Here is a 22259-nt window from a genome sequence, read left to right on the forward strand (position 1 = left end):
ACAAGGTAAATTATCCTCTTGAACAAGGTAAATATATACTTTTGAAGATGTTTTAATTTGACCTATTTTGACTTCTGACAAATATAAAGACCCTTTCTGTGTGCTTATTGAAGGAGCAATTTTACATCTAATTTAACAAAATGTGTAGCAAAATTACTTTTATATTTAATTTCTTGTACCTGCACATTGCCCACAATGATTCACAGTCTGGTTGAGGTAGACAGAAGTCACCTTCAGTGTTCGGTGCTGGTTGTGGGGAACATTACTTCTGATGTCACAGGTCTCATTACCCCTGTGGACAATGCTAGGCCTCAGAGAGGCTCTTCATATGATCTGGGCGACACTAATAATTTTGGTAACCTGGCTCCCTTAAATACCCTACCTACAATTTATTTGAACATGGGCAGAATGAATAAATAAAACAATTTGCAACATTAGTTTTTAGAGCGTACCTTTATTCAAACATAGGTAATGCACTAGTGCAGTAGATACAATGCCAGCAGTCTTCTTTCAGCAAGTCAAATTGCAGGCAGTAAAGATTTAAATCGTCATCACATTTTCAATCGAAGCAGCTTTTAGTGCAAAGAATCACAAAAACATGCCAATAAGCAGCTGGTGTCGATTTGTGTGTGCAATTCTGAATCGAGTGTGTGCTGCTATCAGACACACAAAAACACCACGTTTCAGTGGACATGTTTCACAACCTCAAATATTTTTTTCAATACACAATGCAAATAAACAAAAACTGAAAGACAGCGCTTTATTTTAAACACCATTAAAATGTTCATCAGCAGTAAATATAAAATAAAAAAATGCCAGTGTTAGGTGTACTGTCTGCCTTTTCTAAAAACCAAATTTTGACGGTCCCCTCAACTGAGAGGCATCTGTAGCAACATGCTGGTCCAAAAAAGACCAGACCGTAACATGAATATGTGTACATTGAACAAGTGGGGTCACTATTACTTATTTGTTTTCAAACAGCGATTATTATTTTCCCAAATATTCCAAAGGGAGTTGGAGTAAAGATTGATGGAGTGTTATACCTGGATAGATACCCACAATGGCATGCACCACTTAAGCTAAATTCACCTTTTGCTCAAGTGTTACTTATCAATAGTGCACTCTCGGAATGCTTTAAAATGCATTTCGAACAGCAAAATGCCTCGAAGAATTTCTTGCAATCGTAACCTTTGCCTAAAGTCAAATTTAATTTAAGACAGGTGTAGAGTGCAAAAGTAGTTAAAAGCTTGCCTTAACATCTCCTTCTCTGAAAATGTTTCTTCCCATCGTACAGCAAATTTAAGATGTTTCACAATTGCTGACCCAATACTGTAAAACCACTTAATCAAGTTTCTATATTTTATAAAGCAGAGCACCTACAGAACCTGAACAGAACAATTCAAAACCATGTACACAGATCTGCTCTTGCACAGGCAATAAAATGTTGCTGCTTAATTTCAAGGATTCATGCTTAATTTGAAGGTCTGGAAAAAACAAGTCCAAAATTCCCTTTTACTTAAACCTACCTCTCCTCTAGCTGCTTTTGTATCCTTTTTCATTCAAAAGGAAAAGCACGTAAACCCTGGACGACAGACATAAAATTATATTTGGCTCTGATAACGCATGGTTGAGAAATACCTTCTCAAAATAGCCCATTCGTGGGTACCTGGCACCATCAAGTCCACAAACTCAGGAACATGTTGTGCAAAGTTATGCAAATCTGAGTTGAAGGTACCACAATGGTGACCTGGAAAAGCTGCATGAAAAAACTGATCATCTATGGGATCACACAAAGGTCTCCATTAAGAGTTCCCTTTTAACTCCAGGGTGAAATATCAGGACTGGAATAAGATATTCTGGCCTTGTAAATTAACTATGAATTATTTTCCCTGAAATTAAATTGAGAATAACATGCAGACCCGTAAATAATGGGTATAATTCGGATTGTTCCTGCTTCAGAGAGACTTAAAAAACTTGAAAAACTTGAATCTGCACACATTTAAATGCAGGTGCTTTTTTGTAGGTAAATGGTGGGGCGGGGGTTGGAGTGATGTGAGGGCAGCAGTAGGGCAGAGTTTCATTTACTTCAGCTGGTGGGAGCTTTATCTGCTCCCCCTACACTGAAGTTTGAGGGCAGGCGGGGACCAAGTGCAGCAGTTGCCCACATCCCCAGAGGTCTTCGAGACTAGAATTATCAGGTGTACAGTTTGATAAGCAAAAACAAGGAACAAATGATGGTATATCAAAATTACCTGCAGCTGTTTCTTCGGATTAATGTAGTCAGAAAAACACTCTCATACAACAATTGTCACAAAGGTATCATATCCTAAAGTGGAGGACTTGTTGCACGCCAATGTTTTGCTTAAGGTTCTATGCTACTATAATGCTTCAACCTTGGACATGGTGCTTGGGCACTGCTTTGCTTTACTGCAGGCAGATATAAATTTTAAAAAAGGAGACAAGCCCAGGTAATTTCAAACTATTATCTACTTGAAACAGGAATTGAAATGTATTTATGCTACCTGGGATAAGCAAAACATTTCTTGATTGTCTCTCATGCAGTGTTGAGTATCCTCTGGTTGCTTTCACCCAACACGCAACAGCACCAAAGCTGAATGCACAGATTAGGGAACAGAATCTTGTTCTCCGGGAAGAGTGAAAGAGCACCCTTCCTGCCCTGTTTTTTTCTTTTTTACACATTTTAGTGGCGTACAAATGCGGTGTAACCTTTGGGTTAAAGTGTCAGAAGTACAATTCCCGATAAACATATTAAAAAGATAAAACAAACCATTTTAAATCAAAGTCTTCTTATTGGTGATGATCAATAATGACAAGAAAAGTACTTGAAGAAATATGGACAGCAACTATACTGGCACTTTCCATTATGGAACATTTGTTCAACAGGTCAAAGCACAAAAGAAACCTAATCTAAATCAACAGCACAGCAATTTACTCTTCTATGCACTTAACTCCAATGGAGGAATTTGTGTGTGGTTGTGTGGGTATAATGTGCTCCAAAGGCATATACTGAAGGGAAAGAGTGGATGCTGTTACGACCATAGCAGTAAAATCCTAGCCATTCCACGTGCCGCAAAGATAGGCTAGAGAAAAAGCCCCTCAATCGATATTCTGTGCTTAAAATGATTATTTTGACTATGACCATTTAGTGGAAGACATGTTACACAGAGTACGATTTGCTCACTTTATGATAAAAAATTCCCTGTAACACAAGAAATTTAAGAAGGGTGCTAGAGGCTTTTATGAAAACTGAAAAAAACCTCAAATATCTTGGTTTTATATTTTTGGGCCCCAACTTTTACAGCCATGTGGTGTAAGAAAAATAATTGGGAACCTCGAGTGCACTGCCACTGTTACACAGAAGCCTTAGGAGCATTCTTTAATAGCTATTACCATGATCAACACAGACCATCAAAAACAAATGTGTTTAATTTAATAAGTGATAGCTTTTGAGGTTGTCATCTTTAGCAATATTAATGAATTCTGAAACCTAATAAACTAGTGTGAAATAACAGGAGCAATTTCTCTTTGCCATGACAGACCCTCTACATTTCCTTTCCAATACCCACCATACACTTTCTACAAATTTCACCAGATAAACGGAAGCAAATAAACAAACAAGGAAGACTAGCCTAATGTGAATATGCACATAAAATCTTGTTTCTTGCACTCTATCTCGTCTGAAATGGAAGCACTGTTTGTTCAATACAAAAAGTTACTTAGGCCTTTAAAAGCACCAAAAGTCTGGAAATGAAAATCAGAGTAAAGCTACTAAAGGAAGAGTAGATGAAGGCTAAATCCTGCCCTGAGGGGTTATTTACTCAAGAAGTCCTGCTTTTCCACACTATGCAAAGACCTATATTAAAAACTAACTATTAATAAAAAGTGTCACATTCTAGAGGTCCAGTGCATCTAGCAGCTCTAGATCTGCTGCCGAGATCGTCAATGAGTTGACATTTCAGAACAAAAAAGTCCCATCTCATCAAAATGTAAATTTTCCTTTTCACTTTTTTTTTTAAATTAAAACTATAAAAAATATTCATAAAAAAGGTAAGGAATTCACAATCAAAATGCAAGGTTAGTTTTCAGGATGATCAAGAGTATATATTTTCACGATGCAATCATGCAGCACAGGGCAAAGGTGTACTACTGCGCAGGATCAATTGGTGTATGCCGCCTCCTCAGGAATCACATTGCTTCTTCCAAACAGTGTAAAACACCCATCTGAAAGTAAATGTTAAGGAAAGGAAAAACAATGGGTGCATGAAGCACATCAAAGAATATAACAACATGAAATTGGAAAAACCTAAATCCTGCAAACCCCAAAAAGTATAATGAAGGTGAAATGTTAATTACACTCTTGCGTCCGCTTAAGATACTTCCCTTGTGTTGTAGTGATTTCAACAGAGTGCAACACATGCAAGGAGCCTAATCACTACCATGTGTGTTGACAGGTAATTGTATTTAGTTTTTTTTCTATTTTGTAATACATAAGTGCAAAGATAATATGCCAAAACTAAGGTTTTTATGAGCAAACAGCATTAATACACACATTCTCATTGAGTGCTCCAACTCTTTAATGCATGTCTATGCTCAGGAAAAGACCTAGACCAGGAAATTGGGATATCACCTAACCATATATGTTTATTAAAAAAAACATTTAAAAAACAACTTGAGGGAAACTTTATGGTTAAACTACAAGATGCCAGTTCAAATGCTAAATGGTACTCAGTCTTCACTTCACAACCTAAATGTTAATGATGGCAATAATGCCAAAACTGTTCTTTAACCTCTTAACTGTTGAGGTTTTTCCACCCCTTAGTGCTGATTTCTTTTTTGAAGTTTTTTGGGGCATTTCACTCTAAAGTCTTCCAAACGTTTCTTTCTTTTAAACAAATGGTACCCGGACAAATGTGTGTCCTTTTTTCCCCACATACTGGAGATTCTAAAAGTACTTTGTTTGGTTTTTTAGGTGGCGCACCAAGAAAAAAGTCCAGAAAGATAGTCACCTGTGTATATTGAAAAGTTCTTTATTTGTTTTTGTCCATTCTTTTAAAAGCAATCACCGTACACTTTACAAACAAATCAGCCAACGCGTTTCACTCCCTACCAGGGAGTTTCTTCAGGGCTGAAATCAAAATAGATAAAAAAAAAAAACTTCCATGAGTTTTACATATCATAAATCCTGTTCCTAAACACACTTTGTCATACATATTTTATATTTACTCTGAATTAAAAAACATATTACAGATAATAACTCACACTACAAAAGAAGATACAGTACCTAATATGAGAAAGACAACTAGAGCCACAGTACAACGTATCAAAATCCCAGTGCTATAATTACAACTTTTCTTGCACGATACCTTCTCATTTCATAATCATGTGTTTCCGATACCTGTTCGACAATGCCTTCTATCACACAAGAAATCGCAAATCTTTGACAAATAAATAATGTAAAAACACGACAAGATTTTTGTATCAATCCTCATTCCAACCTGTGTGACCATGGAAGGGGGAAAGGAACAAACTGCGCGGCAACACAGAAGAGAAAAAAGAGTGACCAAACTATATTTAAACCTAACAAAAAAATACTAATAATTCATTACGGTCTATCATATCCTGAGACAACTTTACACTTTCACACGATGTAATCCATGACATCCAACAATAACTTGGTTGCCCAACTCATTAATTCGTCAATGGTTGCAAAGGTCACAGGTAATGATAGAAAACAAACACCAATAAGGAAAATTACAATGAGTAAATATAGATTGGGGTGAGTGAGGCAGAGAAAGGAGAGAGAAAACAGAGGGAGGTACCTCTACCGGAAATAGAAACAATATCTATTCAGGCTAGTTCAGCTAAGCCACCCCTTGTCATAGTATACATTTAGCTATGATGGCTATTAAATCCAAACCTTATCATTCTTCTAAAGGGAATACTTTGTATGTTACTAATCTTACCGAGTAGAATTTTCACCGGAAACGCACGTATGGATCCACCAGATTTATAAATCGAGTTTGTATTTCTTGTTCTTGACGGTTGAATTTTCTATAAATAAAGAGATCATGCAATATCCGTCACTAATTCTACAAGCATTTTATAATTGGAGGTTACAGACAATAACTATTCTGTTTAAAAGGCCTTAAACTGATGTACGACTTTTATCCAGTTTGATTAAAAAGTTCAAGAGGCATCAATTAATATCAACCTATTATTCTTATTTCCCAGTGTACATGATGCAAGTGTTCATATATCGCCCGTTGTACTAACCTACTTGTCCTTGAAATTGATTATAGGTGTATTCGATTTCGTTTTTGATAGTTTCTAAAAGTCTTCAAACGACCTATATAGGGATAGGGGGAGATGATATTATCATATCCCTCAGAAAATATTATAAACCGTTCCCAAAATAGTTAAAAGCTGCATCATGCCTACCTGATTGTAGGGACAATATAGAATCCCCTATTGGTGACGTCTCACGTTCCGGTGCTTAGAATTTTGGCAAGGGAAGTCGGGTCACTTCCTCCTCCCACAATCGTTTGTAGGTTTAGAAGTCGTAAACCTAATATGAAAGAGCAACAGTACTAAATAGAAAGTCCCAAAATATATTGATGAATGAAAAGGTATAAATGAAAAATAGTGGTGAACAGTGTCAATATGTCTCCTTAGTTGGAGACCTGATGAAAAAAACCTATTAAATAATTTTGTTGACAATAGTTTTGAATTCCCAGCATTCCTAGCGACTGGTGGTCAAATGACCTAGTCCCAGCTTCAATTAGCCTTCACACTATCAATGTGATACTATACATTTATGTCCACCATGCGTGTTCCAAGTTTAGGTACAATATGGACTAATAGCAAAAACTGACATTCCTTAATAAAGACATTATAAGGTACATACTAAGTATGTTTGTTTTTATACCGAAAATTGCAATTGTCACATAATTCGATCGAATCAACATATATCACATGCTCTCTATGTACCTTTTAATGTCTTTATTAAGGAATGTCAGTTTTTGCTATTAGTCCATATTGTACCTAAACTTGGGACACGCATGGTGGACATACATGTATAGTATAACATTGATAGTGTGAAGGCTAATTGAAGCTGGGACTAGGTCATTTGACCACCAGTCGCTAGGAATTCGAAACTATTGTCAACAAAATTATTTAATAATAGGTTTTTTTCATCAGGTCTCCAACTAAGGAGACATATTGACACTGTTCACCACTATTTTTCATTTATACCTTTTCATTCATCAATATATTTTGGGACTTTCTATTTAGTACTGTTGCTCTTTCATATTAGGTTCACGACTTCGGAACCTACAAACGATTGTGGGAGGAGGAAGTGACCCGACTTCCCTTGCCAAAATTCTAAGCACCGGAACGTGAGACGTCACCAATAGGGGATTCTATATTGTCCCTACCATCAGGTAGGCATGAGGCAGCTTATAACTATTTTGGGAACGGTTTATAATATTTTCTGAGGGATATGATATCATCTCCCCCTATCCCTATATAGGTCGTTTGAAGACTTTTAGAAACTATCAAAAACGAAATCGAATACACCTAGACTCAATTTCAAGGACAAGTAGGTTAGTACAACGGGCGATATATGAACACTTGAATCATGTACACTGGGAAATAAGAATAATAGGTTGATATTAATTGATGCCTCTTGAACTTTTTAATCAAACTGGATAAAAGTCGTACATCAGTTTAAGGCCTTTTAAACAGAATAGTTATTGTTTGTAACCTCCAATTATAAAATGCTTGTAGAATTAGTGACGGATATGGCATGATCTCTTTATTTATAGAAAATTCAACCGTCAGGAACAAGAAATACAAACTCGATTTATAAATCTGGAGGATCCATACGTGCGTTTCCGGTGAAAATTCTAGTCGGTAAGATTAGTAACATACAAAGTATTCGCTTTAGAAGAATGATAAGGTTTGGATTTAATAGCCATCATAGCTAAATGTATACTATGACAAGGGCTGGTTTAGCTGAACTAGCCTGAATAGATATTGTTTCTATTTCCGGTAGAGGTACCTCCCTCTGTTTTCTCTCTCCTTTCTCTGCCTCACTCACCCCAATCTATATTTACTCATTGTAATTTTCCTTATTGGTGTTTGTTTTCTATCATTACCTGCGACCTTTGCAACCATTGACGAATTAATGAGTTGGGCAACCAAGTTATTGTTGGATGTCATGGATTACATCGTGTGAAAGTGTAAAGTTGTCTCAGGATATGATAGACCGTAATGAATTATTAGTATTTTTTTTGTTAGGTTTAAATATAGTTTGGTCACTCTTTTTTCTCTTCTGTGTTGCCGTGCAGTTTGTTCCTTTCCTCCTTCCATGGCCACACAGGTTGGAATGAGGATTGATACAAAAATCTTGTCGTGTTTTTACATTATTTATTTGTCAAAGAATTGTGATTTCTTGTGTGATAGAAGGCATTGTCGAACAGGTATCGGAAACACATGATTATGAAATGAGAAGGTATCATGCAAGAAAAGTTGTAATTTTAGCACTGGGATTTTGATACGTTGTACTGTGGCTCTAGTTGTCTTTCTAATATTAGGTACTGTATCTTCTTTTGTAGTGTGAGTTATTATCTGTAATATGTTTTTTAATTCAGAGTAAATATAAAATATGTATGACAAAGTGTGTTTAGGAACAGGATTTATGATATGTAAAACTCATGGAAGTTTTTTTTTTTTTATCTACTTTGATTTCAGCCCTGAAGAAACTCCCTGGTAGGGAGTGAAACGCGTTGGCTGATTTGTTTGTAAAGTGCACGGTGATTGCTTTTAAAAGAATGGACAAAAACAAATAAATAACTTTTCTATATACACAAGTGACTATCTTTCTGGACTTTTTTCTTGGTGCGCCCCCATAAAAAACCAAACAAAGTACTTTTTGATCTGGAAAGCACAGCGACGTCAATTAGCAGCTGACGTCGGGGTTGGCGGCACAAAACTTTACAGACTTCTTTTGGAACTGGGTTTTAGGTGCGGCATCGTAGGGTCCGCTGCTACAATCTCTGCGCTTAGATTCTAAAAGTACGTAGGATTTCTGGTTTCCTGTGGAGGGAACCAAGAAAATAGCCAATTTGCAGAAAATGTAATTTTCTGATTTTATTTTTAACAATGGGAAATACTTGCTGTGTCTGCAACGCCCTCATAGCTTTGGCCATTTCGTTCTCTTTTAAAAAAAAATCAAGTAGAATATCTACTTCAGGACCATAGAGGTGTTCTCCATCAAAGAGAAGTGCAAGGATATTTCGCTTCCCTTCAGGTGTAAAATCTGAGACCCTAATCCAAGCATGTCGTCAAATGAGAACACTAATGTTAACGCCTCTAGAGGTGGTATCAGCGGTGTCAAGAGCACAGCACATAGAGGTATTTTAATTAGTTTGCCCTCCGAGGCAATCGCATATGTCCGTTTTTTATATTCTTCTGTGAAATGTAGGAGGAGCCCTTCCATTTCATCACAGTAGGCTCTGTCGAACAGGAGAGGATGCCAAAGCGGTTGTGAATTCTCCAGTGGTTAGCAGATTGGGCAGCCACTCTCTAGCCCGCAGCATCAATTTGTTTACTTTCTTTATCTGGTAGGGGCGCCTCACCAGATGTTTGTGAATTTATCTTTTCCCTTGCTGTTGCAACCACTAAAGAGTCAAGTTGTAGTTAGCCCTTTATGTATGTAGAATCGGTAAGGGACAGTTTGTATTTCTTATCGACCATTACAGTAATGACGCATGCCTTGACTGGGTCCTTGAAAATGTTTGGAGTATGTTACATCATGCCTTTCAGCATCGGCAGGTATTGTGCCGAGCGTTGGTTGAAGGAAAGGGTCACAAATAAAAAGTCATCCTCCAGTGGTTTGGTGTGGAGATGAACCATGTGATAATTGGCGGGCCTACCTATAATGTTGTGATAGGTAGGGTATCATCTGGAGGTAAGGCATTGCCAGATACAGACCTGGGTCTGTCTCTGCAGATGGGTGTATATCATACGTGTCCCACAAGTAAATTTGAGATGGAATGGAGAATTGATATCAGTCATCCCTGTGTTCCCTAAAAGCCTGGATGGAACCCTGTGGAGAATATTGCATCTCTGCAGGAGGTGAAGGTGGAGAGAAGTGTGTGCGTGGTGGTGGGCTGAGGGGTGGTGGGTTGGTAGCCTTATCCGCTTTTTCCCTGTGCTTTGGTGGGATCAGTATCTCCAAAGTTCTTCAAATCTCAATTGCATCTAGGCAGACTGTGCCACAGGATGAGGAGGAGAATACACCCAGGGTCTGGGTGTATGAACAGGTGTTTCTGTCTGGAGTCAAATTCTTCCTGCAACCTTTGAAGCATGGGCTCCACAAGTTCAGAACCAAGATTGTGTTTGGAGAAGGAGTAGGATTGTGGCTCCAAAGTAGTTTTCAACAACGTGAGTTTCGATGCAGAGGATCTTGATTCCTAACTGGTTGCTTTTGGCAACAAGATTGATCGAGGTATTGGTGCTGGTGCTCCACACCGAGGTTCAGCTCAAGTCCAATGGTTGGTGAGCATGAGTCTTTTGCTGATCTTTCTGCGCCGGGCTGGGCATTGCCAATGCAGCTGTTCTGTGTCAACCATGGCCCGAGGGTGGTGGTGGCCCACGTGAAGACTTTGGTCGGTCGGAACAGGATGGGCGAACCCTTTGAGATGTGTTGCTGTGGCTATGACAGGGAGAGGGGGCACAGTACTCACATACTGGCCTGGTGGAAGGTCCTGGATCTTCAGCTTGGATCCCGAGCTGTCTTCATGAGAAAGGGTGCCCTCATCTGCCATTGGGCAAGGGCCTCTTGCTGGAAATCTTTGGAACCAAAGAGGTCCGGAGTATCTATGGCACTGCTGCGGGACATCTCGAGCCGCCAAGCACGTCGGTCACGCAGCATCTTTTTGGACTGGAACGACTTGCAGGCCTCACAAGTAGCTTCTTGGTGTTCTGGAGAGTGGTACAAGTTACACTTCTGATGTTGGTCGGTGCATGGAAACTTGGCATGGCACTAGTGGCAGAAATGGAAGGGCAATAATGCCATCCCCGGATTGACATGGCACTGGCAAGACATCGAGAACTATCCCGAAGGGCGAAGGCCCTAAGGGGCCTCGTTGACTGGAATTTCTCCATCGAAATTGACGTCAACGAGCAATCTATGTAGATCTAGAAATAACCACAATCGAAAACAATACCAACATTAAGGCATAATGACTAGGAAACAACAATGTTGAGAGGGAGCACACATCTGAATCAGACGGCTGAAGAAAACAATCTAATAATGGAGCTAATAACCATGCGCTTTACCAGCCAGAGTAGTCAACATACCTCATGACTTGAAAGACTTTCTTCGAAGAAAAACAACTTGCACATAGTCTAGCCCAAAACAAGACAGCAGGATTATGCTTAGAATGTGTATTTGCAGCCATACATGCCTCGTACATCGGGATTTCCTTATTTGTAGTTTTGACATATGGGCTAGCAGTGAGGGGTAAGCCACCCAGTCTGTCTCTCCCTGGGGGCAGAAACATTGTCTTTCCCTTGCCAAGGGGGAGGTTCCTCGCTCTTAAAGTCCCTGGCATCTACTGAGTTGATGTCTGACTGGAGATGGCATTCCTGCAGTGATCTCCAAGAAAGGATCTCCTGGGGACACGTATTTATTATGAGAGGACTTTGTATTTACGCATATGGAAGCTCTTCCCTCAAGTCCTGATGTTTTCCAAAAAGTGCATCTTTCTGATGTAAGTAGGAGGATTTCTTGCACCCTTGCCACAAGAAGAGACGTTCACATCCCCTGCACTAAGGAGGTACTGCAGAGGAGGTGAACGTCAGTCAGGCTCATCTCAGAAGTAATATGTAAAGCATTTGTACATACACACAGAGTAACACAGTGAAAAAACAACCAAAAGAGACCACACCAGTTTAGCACCAGACCAAAACAACACAAACCCAACATACACTATCAAGATATCACTTTTCAAAGGTTAAATAAAGTCCATCCAAAGAAATCTACAAATGAGTTTCTTTTAGCACAAAGTACCTTGGATGCGCTAAAATTCACAGACGGAAACAGGCGCAGGTGAGGGGCCAGAAAAGCAAAGCGAAGAGTCGGATCCTTACTCCCAGGAGAGGTGATGCGTGAGTTCCTTTCTGCAAGGTACGTGATGAGTCGGTTCCTTACTGCTAGGAAGGGGAAATGATGCATCTGTTCCTTACTGTCAGACGAGGTAATGCATTGGTTCCTTACTGTCAGGGAAGGTGATGCGCCGACCTCCGGACACATGGCCTCAGCCACGCCAATAAAGAGATGGCATCAAGGGACGAAGTGTCAAAAATCCAGACTTGCATGTATCGATGCAATGGTGGAGATTCAGGAGCTGCATAGATTTCACAGCCAAGAAGCCGGTGATTCGTTGATTCTTCAGCGACTAAGCAGAGCCTGCGTCGGAGTTGGAGTGGGTGTCATGGACGCCAGTGACCCGGTGGTTAAGACGCAGAGATTTTTCAACAGCACGGAGGTGCTGTGTCAAGAAAACGTGTGCTGAGACTCGATGCGCGGATTTCCTCATCAGGTTACACTTCCAAGGGTCCAGAACTGGAATTGGCACCACTTGGCAAGTCAGGGTTCTCAGCAGAAGAGCCCAGGCACTGGTAGGTGAAGTCTTTGATGACCCGGAGACTTCTTAACAGGAGGCAAGCAAGCACAAACCCTTGGAAAATCTTGGAAGCACTTTCAGGACAGAAGCAGCAGAACAGCACAACAAAGCACCAGGCAGAGTGGCAGTCCCTCCTACAGCACCTAGCTCTGCATCCTGGCAGAATGTCCCTTGTTCAGAAGTGTTCTGATTTTGAGGTGTCAGGAGTCCAATAGTTATACCCCTTTCTGCCTTTGGAGTAGGCAAACTTCAAAGGAAAGTCTCTGAAGTGCACAAGAACCTGCCTTTCACTGACCTGGATCCAGACATGCTACAGGGGGGGGGGGGGGGGGGGGGGAAGCTTTTAGTGAGGACGGGAACAGCCCTATTCAGGTGCCAGTGACAACTCCTCCCACCACTCTAGCTCAGGAAGGCCTCAATCAAATGGAAACACTCCCCAAGATTGTCAGTTGATGCATTCTGAACCTCTTATCCTTTTGGGTTCTCCTCAGGATCTTGATTGGTTGCAATTCTTCTTCTTTCTGAATTAAAGAGCATTCATTATGCTTTTCAGTGAGTCTCCTTTCATATCCAATTGTCTTCCTTCTCTCTTTTTTAATGTACTTATAGTTTTGTAGAATTGTATTAGTGCTCGGTGTACCTCTGGTTCTTGCTCGCCTCAATCAAAGCAGCAAGCAGCAACACAGCACAGCACAACAAAGCAACAAGCAGCGTGGCAGTCCCTCCTACAACATCCAGCTCTTCTTCCTGGCAGAATGTCCTTAGTCCAGAAGTGTTCTGATTTTGGGTTGTCAGAGGTCCAATAGTTATACCCCTTTCTGCCTTTGAAGTAGGCACACTTCAAAGAAAAGTCTTTGTAGAGCACAAGACCCTGCCTTTCCATGACCTGGCTCTAGACACACTTCAAGGAGTGGGGGAGACAGCTTTGTGTGAGGACAAGCACAGCTCTATTTAGGTGTCAGTGACAACTCCTACCACCACTCTAGAGCAAGAAGGCGAATCAGCTTGGTGATGGGCCATCAGGCTATGCAAGGCACACCTCAGCTCCCTTTGTTTGACTGTCTAGAGTGAATACATAATAGCCCAACTGTGAGCCAGCCCAGATGTGTTTTTTACAGACAGACAAAGGGCACAGAATGGTTAAGAAAGAAAATGCCCATTTTCTAAAAATGACATTTTTAAACATGCAGTTTAAAAACCAACTTCGCTTAAAGATGTATTTTTAAATGGTGATTTCAGAGGCCCCAAACTCTAAATCTCCATCTGCTCCCAATGGGAAATTACACTTAAAAGATATTTCAAGGGGAGGGATGTTCCTTGCAATAATGACAAACTAAATTAGCAGTATTGGACAATTAGGATATGTTAAACACCACAGTACATGTCCTACCTTTTAAATACAATGCATCCTGCCATGGGACTGCTTTGGGCGTACCTTAGACATGACTTACATGTAGTGAAAGGGAAGGTTTGGATGTGGCAAGTGGGTGCATTGCCAAATCGAAATGGCAGTTTAAAACTGTACACACAGACATTGCAGTGGCATGTCTGAGACATGTCTGCAGGTCCACTAGTAGCGTTTGATTTACAGGCACTGGGCACACCTGGTGCACTTCACTAGATAATTATTAGTCAATCAAAAATGTCAATCATGGGTAAACCAATCACCAATACAATTTATACAGGGAACACTTGCACTTTAGCACTGTTCAGCAGTGGTAAAGTGCCCTGAACAAAATGCAGCACACAGTCAATAAAACAGGAGGCCAGAAGCAAAAAAACAGGGGAAAACATGCCAAAGATGCCCGGTCTAACCTATAAACTATAAAGTAAATATCAGTACGTGTGTGTCAGACATGGCATCTTTTGGTGTGTTTCCCATGAGTTTTTGCTTTCTGACCTCCCGATTTTGACTCAGTTTTTGCTGGTGTAATGATTCTGAGCACTTTTCTCGAGCTGGCCAGTGGTAAATTGCAAGTCGTCCTGTAGTAAAATGTGTTATGGATTGCTGTTTCCATGATTGACTATTTCATTTATGTGTCAGTCCCTAGTCAAGTGCACTGCGCGTGCTAGGCCCCATAAATCAAATGCTGTTTGTGGGCTGCAGCACTGGATTGTGCCACCCACGCAAACAGCCCGTAAAGTGCAACTCTGGCCTGCCATTGCAGAGCCTGTGTGCAGTCTGGGACTGCAATGTCAACTTGGAAAGTGCACCTACTTGCCAGTCCCCAAATCTTCCCTTTTCTACATGTTAGTCACCCCTAATGTAGGCCCAAGGTACCCCTGTGGGCAGGGTGCATTGTGTGTGAAAGGTAGGGCATGCCCTGGTGTGTGTGGCATGTCCTGATAGTCAAATACAGACAATTTTGTTTGTCACTATTGCAAGGCTACCGATTCCCATAGGCCAGAATGGGCAGTTTGATTGTAACATCTTATAATCCTAACTGACTCAGGGAACATGGTAGAAAAACGAATTTAGTATGCCTGAACTCAGGATGATAAAATACATCTTTTAGTGAAGTTGGTTTTACCATTGTGTTTGAAAATACCACTTTTAGAAAGTAGGTATTTTCTTGCCTAACCATCAAGCCTGCCTCTGCTAGGTTGTGTATTGCATATCTGGTTTGTAAGTGACAGGTGCTGGGGTGGCTCCAGGAGACAGGGTGAGTCAGCACAGGGCTGAATAGACCCATCTACATGTAGAGTGGTGGGAGGGGGAGCACCTGGGACCTGAAAAGGGCTGTGCCTGCCTTCCACAATGCTGGCTCCACCTCCTGTGGTGCATCTGATGTCCCTGACCTATACTGTCAAAAGGAGAAGCAGGAGTCTTGTAAACAACATGCTCCAAGACTGACCAGAACTGGTTTGGACTAGTACAGGACCCTCTGCCTTCAGAGGACAAAGGATTTGGTGGTATAAATATTGGGACCCAAACCCCAGAACTTTAGAACTCTTTTGGATCAAGAAGACTGCCAAGAAAAAGAGCTGGAGAGGCTGTGAGGAGGAACTACCACTTTGCTATGTGCCTGCAGAGCCCGCTTTTGTCTTGGGCAGTGAAAGGATTGGACTGACCTTTCTGCAATCTACTTTAGTGAGTTTCTCCAAGGGCTTGAGATAGAGCTTGCCCCCTGTTCAAGAAGTCCCAGGAACAGCAAAGACTTCAAGCTCTTCTGCCCTCAGCACTGGGAACTGTGTGTTTTGTGCTGCAACAGAAGAAAAGCAACTTGACGACGACGCTGCAGACTCCGTGTCCTGATGGCACCGCAGAGGGCATGGCCACAACACCGCACTGCGACCGTGGTCTCACCGACGACGATGCTCATAAAGTTACGCGACGCACCATCCTCATCCCGCACCGCACCTTTGGCCTACCGACACAGGTGCCATAGACTCCAGTTTGTCAGCCGACAACAGCTCTTCAGCAACGATGACGCCGCTGCTTGCACCGTGACGAGCACCGCCTTCCTCTCGCACCGCAACCCTGGTCTCACCGACTATGCCATCTGATGCCGCCACCGAACTGCTGCTCGCACCGCGACCTGGAGGCACCGCACGCTGCACCGCTGCACTTGGCACTGCAGCACCCGACGTCTGCCAGCGCCAGCGCTCCTGACTTCACCAGAGAGGAGCTCGATCTGCAACGCGTGTGACTTCGAGGGCCCAGCGACTCCTGCACCGACTTCGGGATCAGACGCCTGCGGGCGCCGTGCTTTCGGACGCTCAACAAGAGGTCGCCGACATCCTGCATTTCTAAAAGGTACTGTTTGTTTGTGGGTCTTCCTGACACCGTAGCTGGCCCGCGACGCCGCAGTCATCCAGAACTGATTGAATTTGTTTGCTCACTTGACATCAACAAACTGTTTTTCAAGGTTATTTTGTTAACTGAAGATTTTTAAGTACTGTACTGTGGCTATTTATCGTTTTGGTCTTGTTTTAAGTATATACAAATATTGGATATTTTTCTAAACTGGTGTGTTGTTCTTTGTAGTGCTTACACTGTATTACTGTTGGTTATGTGCAAATGCTTTACACACTACCTCTAAGATAAGCCTGACTGCTCGTGCCAAGCTACCAAGGGGGTGAGAGCAGGGGTTATTTTAGGAGTGTAACTCCCTTATCCTGACTAGGAAGAGGGGTCCCTAGTTGGACAAAGGTGCAAGCCATTGCCAACTAGAGACACCCATTTTTTAACAGTGTGCATTATCAAGTTATATCAGTTACTTTGGAGATCCTTGACATCACTGGGCTTGTATCAGTATGAACATGTCATCTACACTCATTCACAGAACCGGAAGGGAGAACTTTACATATGGGACATTTTCCAATAATGTAAACACTCTCCATTAATGCGTCATCAATTAAAGTTTTCTAAATGAATTCAGCATTTTGAAGACATTTATTTTAAATGTATTGTTCATCAAATGAATCAACAATGTATTAACAATAACCAATATTCAATAAAGTATTTCCAGATAAGTTCAATAGTTCATTAATTCGACCTCTGTAAAATATCCACAACATTTCAGTACATTTTAGGGTCAGGAATCCCCTGCATCAAGTGCAAATAAACGTATTTTTTTTTTAATGAAATGCTAAATATGGCTAAAAGACTATAAAACCATAGCTAAACATAACCTATAATCAATGTGTATTTTTTGGTTTACAACTGGCATTTCAAATCCATTGTTCTATGTCAAATCTGTTTCCAAAGTGAAAGTGTCCTATCAAGTTATTTTCACATGATAGTGACATTAAGTTTCAACATGTCTCTTTCCCAAATACTATGCAAATACTCATGAGCCATTTCTTTAATATTTCTGTCTGCAGTCTGTTTTCTTTCTCTGTTGTACTTGATGGTGGCTACGGTGCCGTTCAGCAGACTGAATCATTTAATGTGCTATTATCCTCTCTTGCCTACTTTTCCATGTTATTTGAATTGTATTAAATAGATTGTTTCTTAAATATAAAAGCATTTTTCAATGGATTGGGCACCAATATATTTAACAGACGTATCCAATTATTTTCACTTGTTGATGAAATAATTGTCATCTCCTTTATCAACTACTTTGATTATTTGAAAATGTACTTCTTCTAAATTCTGTTAAGCTTGTATACATGATTTGCCATTGAGAACCTATCTTCTGAAGTTCAAATATTACTTTCATGTTTTAGGATGTGAATATCTCTATTGCCTTCCATTTTTCCTCCGTGTAAAAGGCCAAATGCCATTTTAATTCATTCAAAAAGGCATTTCACAAGGAGGGTAACCGTTCAATACAATATTTCACACATTCTGGGGTGCGCAATTTCTGGGCCTTTTTTCAAATTATTACAATAGGTATTGCTCAAACATGGCCAAGCTCCTTCTAAACACACCAGTCCAAAAACTTAGAGAAGCTCATCAATTGATGCCTCAACAAGCATTTCAGCAACCGGTAGCTCCTCAACTACAGGAAGTCAGGCCTCAGACCCAACAACAGTCAAGAAACAGCACTGCACTCCTCACTGCCACAGATGACATCCACATGATTGTAGAAATCCAGGAGCCCTCAACCTTCTGAACATTTCTGCAGCATCTGACATGGTCCTACAATCAGTCCTCATCATACGCCTGTTTTATTTTTGTGTGGTTGGATATTAATTCATCATTAATGAAGGGGGGGCAGAAAGCGCCCTAGGCACCAGGGATTCATTTATAGAGCAGATTTTGGGGTAGGGCCTGTCCAAAATGGGCATGCCAATGCCCCCTCCATATTGCACAGTCTTTCTGCCCCCACTGGGAGGCAGATGGGGCAATAGCCCCTGATCTGCCACCCAGGTGGGGCATAAAGCACACTAGGCACCAGGGATTGTTTTTTAAGTGTACATAGGGGTGGGAGCTGCCCCAAATGGGCATGCCAATTCCCCCACCCCCCGAAAAAGTCAATTCTTTCTGCCCCCCAGAAAGCAGATGGGGCAATAGCCCCTGACTTGCCCCCGAGGGGGAGGGGAGGCGGAAAGCCAACTAGGTACCAGGGATTGTTTTGTTTTTTTATACGTAGGGGTGGGGCTGCCCAAAATGGGCATGCAAATGCCCCCAACCCCAAACAAATTGCCAGAGTCTTTCTATCCCCCGGGAGGCAGATGGGGGGCAATAGCACCTTATCTGCCTCCGGAGGGAGCAGAAAGCCAACTAGGCACCAGGAATTATGTTATTTATTATGTGTAGGGGTGGGGCTGCCCAGAATGGGCAAGTCAATGCCCCCACCACTCAAAGAAATTAGCCAAAGTCTTTCTGACTCCCCCAGGAAGCAGACGGGGGCAATAGAGCCTGATCTTTCCCCCGAAGGGGGCAGAAAGCCCACTAGGCACCAGGGATTATGTTGTTTTTTGTATTCATAGGGCTAGGGGCTGCCGAGAAGGGTCATGCTAATGCCTCCTACCCCCAAAAAAGTTGTTCTGCCTCCCGGAAGACAGATGGGGGTAATAGCTTAGTGATAGGACTTTTGCGCCGGTACCGGGGATGCCACACAGAAATGTGAGGAAAATGTGATTTTTATCAGCTAAGTTTGAAGGTTGCAGGGGATTCGGGGTAGGAAACCACTGGGGGATCCAAGCCACACATCCCTGGACTGACCCGGGCGTTTAGTTTTCAGAAATGTATGGGTTTAATAGATTTCCATAGATCGTCGCCAAGCCTGAGGCCAAAAACCCAGGAGAACCCCCCTTGCAAAACCAACTCGGGAGACATGGGGGAATGCTGGGTGGTGGGAAATTTGTGTCAGCCAGGTGATCCCACAAAGAAACATGAGAAAATGTGATTCCTTTCTGCTAAATTTGAGGTTTACAGAGGATTCTGGGTAGGAAAACTTTGGGGGATCAACGCATGCCATACCTTTCTGGACTCCCCCGAGTATCTCGTTTTCAGAAATGTCTGGGTTTGATAGGTTTCCCTACATGGCCGCCGAGCCCGAGGCCAAAAACCCAGGTGACCCCCCCCCCCCCCCCCCCCCCCTTGCAAAAACAGGTTGTTTTGGGATTGGTAATCAAGATGTCTCCACAATACGTTTTGGGCCCTTGCCTGCCGCGGGTACTTGGCCCACCCACACAAGTGAGGTACCATTTTTATCAGGAGACTTTGGGGAATGCAGGGTGGGTGGAAGTTTGTGGCTCTACGCATATGGCCAACAGAGGAGATGATGGTGAATCCTGCCTCCAACTGGCTAATGATGGGCCTGATACATCGGACTAGGAAGGTTTGGAGACAGTGGCAAGAGTGTAAAGGGTGGACTGGCCTGCCCACTGACTCCCTGACCCACGAGTATGCTAGTTCCCACATCCACGACCACGCAGAGGCTGGACAGCTTGCATGACTCAGTGGCTGGTCTGGACAGGAAGTGGCAGGGCGCCCCTTCCATAGCCACAAAAGGGATGAAAGCCAGAGTGAGGGGGACGGTGGTAGTCGTGAGGTCCAAGGATCTGGCCGTAGCTCGAGACTCCTTGAAGTGCTCAAACGCCAAGTCTGCCTTGTCGCCAAAAAGGCAAGTGCCATCAAAGGGCATGTCCATCAAAGTAGACTGGACATCCCCCCGAAAAGCCAGATGTCTTCAACTAGGCTGCGTGCGTCCGACGAGACAACCCTTCTGCCCAGTGAGTCTGTTGTGTCCAGTCCACATTGTATGGTGAATTTGGCTTTGTCTCTCTCTTCCCAAGATGGTCCAGCTTCTTGGATTCCCTATCGGGGGATTAGAAGGGAATGTGTTTTTTGAAGATGAGGCTTAGAGAACCAAGCTCCAAGGGAAGGGATGTTGCGTCAGGAACGCTAGGTCACCTGGAGCAGGGCAGTGGCAGCGGGCGATTGTCCTGTCAACATGAGCCCCTGTGCTGTGCTTAGACCAAGTGTCCATAAGGACATCCGTGAGGGTTTCATTGAACGGCAAAAGGGATTCTGAAGTGGTAGCCGCTGGCTGAAGCACCTTGTCAGGAGGTTAGTCCTGACTGCCACCGAAGAGAGGCCAAGATCTCAGCCGCCCTTCTCACCGGCGTAGGATGCTCCCTTCTCCATAGCCACGGTAGGGGGAGAAAGCAAGCCAGTGTCAGGGGTGGGTGTCCGAACCACTGGCCTGACCCAGGTCCATCCGCCAGTCCATGGGGTCTTCAAGTTGGTCAGTTAAAGGGTTCAGCTGCCCCTGCTCCTGGTATCAAATCAGAACCATGGATGAACATAGGAAAGCCGCTTGGGCAGAACCGGGCTGCCCAAAAATGAGGTACAGGGCCTAATAGAACTTTTGGATCTGAGCAGGAGACACTTCCATTCCCAGAAAAGTGAGGAGGCGTGGAGTCGTCTCAGAGTAAGACTCAGAGGATGGAGCTTTCGAGCAGCAATGCTCAGAGTCTCGTGGTACGTTTGTTGACTGATGGGGAGAAGTCGAAGAATGTCTGTGCTTCTTAGACTTCTTCTTCTTCTTACCTGAACTCCCCAACTTGGAATGCGATGAGGATAGCGGGCTCTGCGTCCGTTCTCGGGACCTTGTTCTCGAACAGGAACCAGAGGGACACGGAGCTGAGAGCAAGGCCCACAACAGCTTTCGGGACCGCTCCTAGAAAGCCTTCAAGTTCATGGCCCAGCACTCGGACCATGACTTCGGGTTGTGGTCGCATTCCAGGCACCAGAGACACACAAGGTACAGATCCATCACGGACATCATCCGATGGCAGGAGCTGCACAGCTTGAAGCCGGCCCTACGCTGGGACATCATTGACGCACCAGGAGTGCAAGACTCAAAAAGGAAGTCAACAAAAAGTCAAAAAAAGGCTATCCAAAAACAGCTATGGGGTAGCTCTCTCCAGATCTTCTCTCAGATCTAAAGTAAACAGGAATGCGACAACTGACAGTCCCACCATTCACAAATGTCCATGTACAACAAACATTTCAAAATAATGGAAAATACAGCCTTTGATTAACATGAATTACTAGCCCACACTCACGAAGGATACAATTCCATGTAAGATGGAACGCACACAGTCTCCTTTGTAAACTCCACAGGACAATAAAGCCTGCCCAGCTCTTCTTCATATAGTGTTAAAGCTTCAGTCAGGTTCACACAGTTTCCCTGTAAGAGAAGCATAAGGAGAACCTTGTTAAAATACCAGGCAAAAATGTACTATCCAATTGTTTGTAACACTGGACAGAAGCATCTTAATTAAGTTAGTCATGGATTGAACTTCAGTTCAGATACTGTGCTCTCTCGCATCATCTGTTATTAAACATCGAAACAGTTGAATTTCCCACTAATAGAATAATAGAGACTTCTCAGTTTTCTTTGTGCCACAGCAACAGAGAGCAGCTTACAGGAGTATTCACATAAACTCTTAGGCAACATGCAAATACAGAAGGAAATATTAAAACCACTGTAGCAGCTCTTGTACTTTTAGTTCCAAATCCCCCTGCCTTCCGACTCAAAGGACACACAGTAGGCAGATCATAGTAAGGAGATTATTTCTGGCCAACCATAATGGGTCACAAACAGATACTTACATATGTGGTCCAACTGCTAATAGGCCTCG

At 42.5% G+C, this 22259-nt stretch overlaps 1 protein-coding gene across 1 annotated transcript in view; it reads right to left on the reverse strand.

Moving 5' to 3' along the window:
* Window positions 1-434: 434 nt before the first annotated feature.
* The window catches only part of SMS (spermine synthase), a 706719-nt gene continuing 684894 nt past the window's right edge, over window positions 435-22259 (reverse strand). The window contains exons 10-11 of the mRNA XM_086934550.1: window positions 21690-21805; window positions 435-4242 (exon numbers count right to left, since the gene is read on the reverse strand). Of these exons, the coding sequence (XP_086790676.1) occupies window positions 4200-4242; window positions 21690-21805 (159 nt within the window). The 3' untranslated portion in view covers window positions 435-4199. The remainder of the gene's footprint in view (window positions 4243-21689; window positions 21806-22259) is intronic.

The sequence above is a fragment of the Lissotriton vulgaris genome, chromosome 8 (assembly GCF_964263255.1).
Source record: "Lissotriton vulgaris chromosome 8, aLisVul1.2, whole genome shotgun sequence".
In the NCBI taxonomy this organism is placed as follows: domain Eukaryota; kingdom Metazoa; phylum Chordata; class Amphibia; order Caudata; family Salamandridae; genus Lissotriton; species Lissotriton vulgaris.